At 61.7% G+C, this 8,756-nt stretch overlaps 1 protein-coding gene across 1 annotated transcript in view; it reads right to left on the bottom strand.

Annotated features, from left to right (window-relative positions):
- Nucleotides 1-5,262: 5,262 nt before the first annotated feature.
- The window catches only part of WNT3A (Wnt family member 3A), a 42,097-nt gene continuing 38,603 nt past the window's right edge, over nt 5,263-8,756 (bottom strand). Inside the window, exon 4 of the mRNA XM_004780600.3 lies at nt 5,263-7,491. Coding sequence (XP_004780657.1) covers nt 7,012-7,491 — 480 coding nt within the window. The 3' untranslated portion in view covers nt 5,263-7,011. The remainder of the gene's footprint in view (nt 7,492-8,756) is intronic.

Genomic DNA, 8,756 nt, shown 5'->3' with positions numbered 1-8,756 from the left:
GCTCAGATGTGCTGGGGGTTGTGCATAGGCTTGCCTACCTCTCTGTGTCCGGCTCTCCGCCCAGGGTCAGGCAGGAGGGGAAATGCACTTGTCTCCCAAACCTCGAATCCCTCCCAAACTCACCCTCTTGCACAAAGGCTCAGGCCGTCTCACGTTCCTGTCTTCCATGGGGCAGATGGCTGCTGGGCTGAGGGGGGTGGTGTGTCTGAGTGTCCACAGTCCTGACTTTGTCTTCAGCACTTGGAGGAGGCTGAAGGGTTGGGGGAGGCCTGGCCTGGGAGAGGACAGGAACTGGGGTTGGAAGCAGGGGTGCTCTGGGAAGCTGGAGGGTCAGGGCAAGACTTCAGAGCTCCTCTTTGGAGGTACCTCTCTGTTGCAGAAGTCTCACCTCCACCTAGAAGCCCCCCAAGGTTACCTGCAATGTGCCACGTATCAACCAGCTCCAGGCAGCCAAGAATCCAGCTGGAAGGGCGCAATGCCAGTCCCCCGCTTGGATGGGCAGCCTTCTCCTTCAAAGTAGGGGGGAGGAAGTCACCCCCAGAGTGGGACCGCCCTGTCCCTGCCCTCCTAGGGCCTCCCCACAACCAGCGTGTTTGGGTGGACGAGTCCTGGTCCTCACACCATAAACACCAATTTGCAGGGCCCCGAGAGGCAAATGACTGTTTACTGTGTGCTCCAGAGACTCAAATAAAAAAGGGAGTGAGAGGGAGATGTGATTGAGGTGCTGGCTTAGAGCTAAACGTCAATTAGCACCTTCTGACTCGCTCCTGTCCCGGCTGCCAGGCGGGTGGTGGCGGCTCCCTGGCTGGGGCCCTCCCAGGGCTGCCCCAGGGCCCTGGGCACCCTGCCTGGTCCTGGGACTGCAGGGACAGATTCTCAGATGCGTAGGAGGCCTCAGGGGCCTGGACCAGGGTGCTGGAGCCCTAGAAACCACGGCCCAAGTTCGTCTTCTCCGGAAGGCTTCCCAGGTGACCCAGAAGGCAGTGAAGGGGCTGCCATCTTTCAGCCCTCCAGGGCCAAGGTCACCGGACGAGGTGAGGGACAGGTCAGGTGGGAGGGTTATCTGTCAGCGGTGGGGACAGGGAGGAAGGAAATGGGGTGGCCATCCCTTCATAAACTCACACTGGGGAGGGCAGCCTCACCCAACAGGACTCAGTTTACCCGTTGGTGCCTATGAACAGAAGGGAGAGATGGGAGGGACACCATCCCATCCTCCCCATCCGTGGACGGTGTCCTTGGAGGTCAGGTGCACACTGAGCATACTGGCTTGGGGAGCAGCACCTGGTTGGGGCCAGAGGCCAAGGGGCTTCCAAGAGGAAGGTGCTGACCACCAGGCAGAGATTCCAGAAGGCCCTGTCCTTGGGGTGGCATGAGGGTTTCAGGAAGGGAGATGGGGTTCCAACCGTGAAACAGATGGCAAGAGGGCTGAGCAGGTCAGGGAGAACCTCAGGCTTGGGGTGGGGGACAGTGGTGTAGCGGAGGGCAGAGGGAGTGGGGCCACTACCAGGCCAAAAGACCAGACCCTAAAACAGACTGTTTCTCATTCAGACCCCAGGTAAGAGTCCCATCACTCAGACCAGATTCCAGGGCAGAATCATGATATCCAGATCAAACCCCAGGGCAGGGCTGTGCCCCCTAGGCCAGACCCCATAACAGAGTCATGTCTCCAGACCAGACCTCAGGCAGAGTCATATCCTCAGATCAGATCAGATCCCAGAGCAGGGTCATGATCCCCAGACCAGGCTCAGGACAGAGTCATGATCCTCAGACCAGACCCCAGGACGGGGTCATGTCCCTATACTAGACCCCAGGGCAGACTCATGTCCCCAGACCGGACCCCAGAACAGACTCATGATCCCCAGATCAGATCCCAGGACAGAGTCATGTCCCCAGACTGGACCCTGGGCAGAATCACAATCCTCAGACCAGACCCCAGGGCAGGGCTCTGTTTCCCAGGACAGACCGTAGGACAGAGTCATGTTCCCAGACCAGACCACATGGTAGGACTGTGGCCCCTAGACAAGGGGCAAAGACCCAGCCAGTGGGGTCTTGAAGCCCGTCCAGCCCAGGCTCTGATGAGGGGCTGGGGGTCATCATCATGCAGGGCCTAGGGACAGGGTATGTGTTTGGGGGGAAAGTGTGGGCTTAGCCCTTGACTCCAGGCTTGGGGACCCAGAGCTGGCCCTGCACCTGCTGTTCTGGGAGGTCCCTAACCCTGGGAAATTCTGGTCCTGCATAGGACAAGGAGCCAAAGGGAGGAAACTGAGGCCCCAGGACCCAGAAAATGGGAGTCTGGGGGAGGGAGAGCTGGTGGGGCTTCAGAGGGGGGGCTAGCCACACCCCTTCCAGGACTTCAAAGCTGCTGTTCTGGGAGTGTGAGATTTGCAGGGGACTGAGCCAAGGGGGGCCTGGTGGGGTGAGGCCCCACGACCTCCGGGCCTTTAATATGGTTATTCCTCTCCTGTGTCAACTACCTGCGAACAGGCCCACCGGGGCCCATTTCCTCCTTCTCAGGGGCAGCAGGAGGGGCTGTAAACTCCCTGGAGAGGCGAGGGGCCTGGCCAGGCGGTCCTGCTCTGCCCTCTGAGTGGGGGGCTGGGACAGGCTGTAGAGGGGGTCTGGATGGGGTATCCCACAGCAGCAAAAGCCTGGAGCAGAGAAGCCCTAGGGAGAGCCCACTCTTGCTCCAGAGGGAAACTGAGGCCAGCTAGCAGAGTGGAGGGTTTGGGCTCCTCAATCGCTTGGGCCCTTTCCAGCCCCCCAAACCATACAGCAGGCTGGCCCATGGCCCCATCCTGGCCTCCCCTCTGGTGGCATTCTGCCCCTCTCCGTCCTGCAGCTGTGGACAGCTGAGACCATCTCCACAGTGGCCTTGCTCCCAGACCCTCAGGGGGCTCATGCCTGGCACCTGGAGGCCAGAGCCTGCCCAGGTCTGTCACATGCTGTGTGTCCTCAGACAAGCTCCTGGCCTCTCTGGGCCCCTGGGGGACAGAGCCTGGATGCCGGGGGTTTGCTGTCCTGTGACACAGAGGTATGGGGCCAGACAGGCTGAATGCACCTCTCGTCAGCCCCCCAGGGTGGCACACCTGCTATCCCTCTGTCTGTCCTCCCTTGTGGCCTCCCAACCCACCCACCTGTCTAACCCTTTCATCTGTGGCTCCCTCGGCACCTGGGTCTCAGCGGTCTAAGCAGGTGCCAATTAGGGTGGCTCCTGCCTGGGCCTTGACTCAGAGGTGCTCGAGGCCGCAATGTGTGCCATGGACGGAGCCCAAGGGTGGAGTCGGACACCTGTCCCCCTACCCCCCTTCCAGGGCCTGACCCTGGGCAGTGTCCTGTCCAACTTTGCAGCCCAGGCTGGCCTGCAGGCTGCGCTTGAATCTCCCCCAGGGCACTTGGCCAGGAGACTGGGTGCCTGGTGCTCCTGCCCCGGCCATGGCTCCTGCTCTAAGCATCTGCCCACAGCCCACCTGGTCTAGCAGTCCCCTGGGACCCCAGTGCAGAGTCCCCAGCACAGGGGGGGGCCCAGCCAGGAACGGGCTTGGTGGGAGAGCACCCAGCATGAGGCCATGGCCTTGGGGTCCGATGTGGGAGGGTCAGCCATGATTTGGGGTGTGATGGGAGTGGTACTGGAGTCCAGGGCCCAGGGTCTGTGTCCCGTTCTACTGCCCCACTGGGCCCCATCCTGCTCTGTCTTCAGTGGCTGGGAGACACCAAGGAGGAAGACCAGTGTGGGTAGGAGTGGGTGAAGGAGAAGCCTGGACTGTCCCAAGGAGCAAGGCCAAAACCATCCCCCACCCCAGACCTGCATTTGCCTTCCTGGTCCCTCAGTGCAGACCTACTCCACACCCTCTCATGGCTCTCCCAGCACAGGCCTCTTTTGGATTGCATATCCATGTCCCCTCTAGGTCTGCGCTTCTTGTCCAGGGTCCCCTCCCTGCCCTGGGTCTGTGCCCCCTTGTCTAGGACCTCCTCCCTTCCCTGGGTCTGTGAACTCTTATCCCCTGTCCAGGACCCCCTCCATTCCCTGCATCCATGTCCCCTGTCCAGGATCCCCTTCCTTCCCTGGGCCTTTGTCCCCCGTCCAGGACCCCTGTCCAGCCAGCTGTGGCTGTCTGTCTGCAGAGGGTGACTCTTCCTCCCTGTGCTTTTTGAGAAGCCTTGGGGCCCTGACTCCCATTGCCAGCTGCCTGCACTGGGTTTCTCTCCCTCTGCCCTGGTGAGACCTTCTCCTGCCTGTCCCTGGCCCACTCCCTTCCAGCAAATGGCCCCTGCAGGGTGGGGGCTGGGCCTTCAGCCCTCAGCGTCCTGGTCATCTTCTTCCCCTCCCCCATGGAGCCCAGCCTGTCCCCCCCACCCCTGACTCCTCAGCCCTCTCCCTCTCTGTAGGTTGGTCTGAGTGGATATCAGGGCAGGGCACAGAGCTGGGGCATTGAAGGGCAGAGAGAAGAGCAGGGACCCTGAACCTGGCTTGGAGAGTGACGGTGCGGCCTCAGTTTCCAGAGGCTGCAGTCAACCCTGTACACTCCACATACCCCTGAATCAACATGGAGGGGCCGTGGGAGACTTCAGCCAGCAGGGCACCTTGCTTGTCCTGGGGGCTCTCCCTGCCCAGCCAAGAAAGGCAGGTAGGGGGCTCCCAAAGGCAGGGCTAGCCCATCCCCACCCTGAGGTCCTGAGCATGGTGCCCACCATACACTTAGAGGCTGCCGAGCCCTGCCAAGCCTTGCACACTAGTTATGCCCTGCCACAGAGGGAAGGCCAGGCAACCGGGCTTGGCTCTGACCCCAGGCCTGAGCTGGATGAGAACAGGGAGGAAACCCTGTGACATCCTGGCCTCTCGTGGTGGCTCTCTCCCAGTAAGGGATGTCCCTGTGGCCTTCATGCTGGATTCCACCACATGAGCTATGACTTCTATTGGCCTTGGTCAGAGGAGGCCAGGCCCAGAAGAGCCCCCTGAGACCTAGGCTCTGTCTGCACTGGCCAGCCCTGGGTTGAGGGGCTGTGTCTTACCTCCCAGCCAGGCCAGGCTCTTGGAAAACCCTGGGCAGGACCACAAGGGGGACCCCATCTCTTTCCCTGGTGACCCTCCCCCTTCCCCTGGACTTCTGGCCTCTGCGGGCCATAGCAGAGGCCCCGGGGGTCCTCCTGTCTTGGCCCATGGACATCTCCCCTCCCAGAGGGCCACCACCCATCCAGCCCCTGCACCTCACCAACCCCCTGCCAAAAATCCAGTACAATCCAGTCTCGTTTCATAGTTTCTTCTTTGTTTGTTTTTTACTTTCTCCCCAATTGTTTGTAACTCACAAGCTATGACTGCAATGATTTCTTTCATAGAAAGAAAAGGAAAACAACAACAACACAGCTGTTTGTCTTGCTCCAGTGTATGGTGGCTGTAGCAGCATTGGAAATAACATTAAAATCACAAATGCAGAATTCCAGGCCGAGGGAGGTGGTGTCCCCAGAGGTGTGCAGGTCATGGTGCCGCACCGTTTGCTCCCCCTGCCTGGGCGAGGGCCCTCCAGCCGGGGCTGGGAGACATTTCACAGTGGCAGAGGCTGGGGGAGCAGAGGTCTCTGCCTGGCAGCCCCCCCCCCCCCGGGAGGTCCCTCCGCCTCCTGTTCCCAGGCAGGGTGGATGAGTCAGAAGGAGAGGAGCCACCAGCCAGAGGCTCCTGGACACCACAGCCACAGCAGCAGGCCTGGGGGGGGGTCAGTCCTGGCCATAGGGGGTGGGATGGTGACCACCCCTCTGGGGACTGAGGGGCCTTCGCCCGCAGCATGGATGTGGACTCACCCTCCCAACCGTCCCCAACAACCCAACCCAAATCGAAGTGAGCCTCTGAGGCAGGGGAAGGGCAGGCCAGGCGGTGAGACTTTCCATCAGAGGCAATGTAGAGATCTGGGCTGGTCAAGCCGAGGGTGGGGCCTGGGGGGTGCTGCGCCACAGGAAGAGGGCCCAGGGGTCCGAGGCCAGGGCACACAGCAGCAGGGGCAGGGCCAGGCCTCTGGGTCCAGGCCCCTCTGCGGCTAGGCCCCACGTGCTTTCCCCAGGCAGGACTGGTTCAATCCCGTCCAGGTTCCTGGGGCTGGGTGGGGTGACGGCTGTCTGGTTGGGCTTCTGGTTGGGGCTCCGGCAGATGCCCGGCTGACGGAGGGGTGCCACAAGGCCTCCAGACCCCTTAACTGTCCCGGAGCACCCGACTTGGAGGTTGGATCACAGGGCCCAGAAGAAGGGCTGGGAGGAGATAGGCCAGCCTGCCGGGTCTCTGCTCCGCGCAGGCCAAGTGGCTTGAAATCTCACAGGTGTGCTGGTGGGGAGGAGGACGGCCGCTGGGCACTCCGCCCCCAGAGATGACCCCTCCCCACGCGGAAGCCCCACCCACGGAACCCCGCCCCCCCACCCAGAAGCCCCGCATCCGTGTAGAACCCCAGGGCCCTACCACAGGGGACTCTCCTCCCTTACAGGAGTCCCAGTCCTGGAACCCCGCCCCCAGGGAGAAGCCCCGCCCCATTCAAGGAAGAAACCAGAACCAGTCTAAGGACATGGTCCCCATACAGTTACTCCTCCCGCCACGCCCGCCCTACTAGGGAGGAGCCCACCCCTATCCAGGAACCCCACCCGGAGGCCCGCCCCCAGAGAGGAGCCCCGCCCCATCGAGGAAGAAATCAGCGCTTTCAGGGCGGACCCCGCCCCCATCCGGGTGCCCCACTTGGGGGCCCCGCCCGTGTCAGGAGGACCCCCGCCCCCTTCCAGGGAGGATTCCCGCCCCTGTCCCGGGAGGAGACCCTACCCCGTCCAGGACCCCAGCTGGGGACTCGCTCCCGTCCTGGGAGGAGCCCTGCCCCTGTCCAGGACCCCAGCTGGGGACCCCTGTCCCTGTCCCGTAGGAGCCTCTAACCCGTCCAGGACCCTAGCTAGAGACCCCGCCCTCATCCCGGGAGGAGCCCTGTCCCCGCCCAGGACTCCAGCTGCGCCCCCCGCCGCCTTCGGGACAGCCCCGCGCTGGGCGCACTACTTGCATGTGTGCACGTCGTAGACGCGCGCGCACTCCTGGCAGCTCACGTAGCAGCACCAGTGGAAGACGCAGTGGCACTTCTCGCGGCGCCGTTCGGTGCGCGCGTTGTGGCCTCGGCCGCAGCACAGCAGGTCGCAGCCATCGATGCCATGCGAGCTCACGTTGCACGTGCGGTCGCGCGTGCCAAACGAGCCGGTCTCGGGGTTGGGTTCGCAGAAGTTGGGCGAGGCCTCGTAGTACACCAGATCGCGCTCCGTGGGCACCTTGAAGTAGGTGTAGCGCGGCCGCAGGGTTTCCACCCAGCCGCGCGACTCGCGGTGCTTCTCCACGACCATCTCCGAGGCGCTGTCGTACTTGTCCTTGAGGAAGTCGCCGATGGCACGGAAGTCGGGCTGCGACCACCAGCAGGTCTTCACCTCACAGCTGCCCGACAGCCCGTGGCACTTGCACTTGAGATGCATGTGGCTGGCGATGGCCTGCAGGAGCGTGCCGGGGGGCGTCAGGGCGGGCCCCACGCACCCCCCTCTCTGGCTCTCACCATCCGTGCAGGGGCCTGCTCCCCAGGGGTGCGCTCCCTGCCTGCACCGTCCCAGCCCCCACCCCATGTGCTCCTGGCAAGCCCAAGGCAACCTGTCTCCTCCATAAAGGCCCTTCGCGGGTTCCCGGTGCCGCCTCTTCTCTGTGGTGCAGGTGCTCTTGTGGGTTTGCACCCTGGCTGACCCCAGATTCCTGGAGGGCAGGGCCTGGGAGCCTCCCCTGTCTCCTGGCTGGGTCTATACAGGCAGCCTGTACGACTGCGTGAAGGAAGGAAGGGACAGTGACAGTAACTGATGGTCTGGTCTGGGCATGCAGGAGGGTGGACATTAATGCTGACTGGGAGAGCCTGACACCACAGCCCAGAGGACATGTACCTGGTGGCAAGGCCAGGGGCTGACCAGTACCTGAGCATGACTAATGGGAGTGGCTTGAGCAGCCCACATTCAGGGTCTGGGAAGCTGGGTTTATGGGGCTGGACGGGAATTCCAAGAGGAGGCAGGTAGTGTGGAGGGACGAGGTGGGGGGACTCTGGGGCCCTGAGGGCCAACAGCTGAGGGATACATTTTTTCCCTTTTCTATTGGAGGGAAGGGGTGGGGTTGGGGGAGAAGGGGTGTGTAACTCAAACCTACCTGTCCACCGTTGCTTGGACCACTGTGGTGGATGCCTGCCACCCATGAGCCCTGGAGATCCTCAGGCAAGAGGATGTAAACTACTTCCTTCACCAGTTCAATAGTGATGGTGATCACTACTGCAATGATACCATGATGGTTGGTAGATCCGCCTTGATAAAATTTAATGTTAAAGCTAATACCACCCGTTTCCTCCTTCATTGTGGCTACAGGGAAGTGTACAGCCAAGTGCGTGAGTCCCATTATACTCCTGTTGGCCGGTGTACAGTGGGCTCTACATCCAAACCCTGCCTCTCTCCTGTTTCTTTTACGTGTCCCTCTCATACTGGCCCTTTCTGGGCGTCAGTACTATCTGGCATCCCTTCCCCCAGTTCATTTCCATCTCATATCTATGTTCTTCTCTTCTTCTCTTCTCCAGAGGACAGACCTCTTTGGTGTCTTCAGGTCGACTTTTATCAAAATTATATATGCTTATACCTTGAGGAGTCCAAGAGTCTCTGAGACCCGCTCCCACACCCACTTGTGCACAGCACCTTCCTGACCAGCCAAGGCAACACCGTGCCTCTTGCATGTC

Source organism: Mustela putorius, unplaced genomic scaffold (assembly GCF_011764305.1).
Source record: "Mustela putorius furo isolate JIRA1106 unplaced genomic scaffold, ASM1176430v1.1 tig00001009_pilon_pilon_pilon, whole genome shotgun sequence".
NCBI classification, from domain to species: Eukaryota; Metazoa; Chordata; class Mammalia; order Carnivora; family Mustelidae; genus Mustela; species Mustela putorius.
This window is presented reverse-complemented; position numbering and strand designations above follow the sequence as displayed.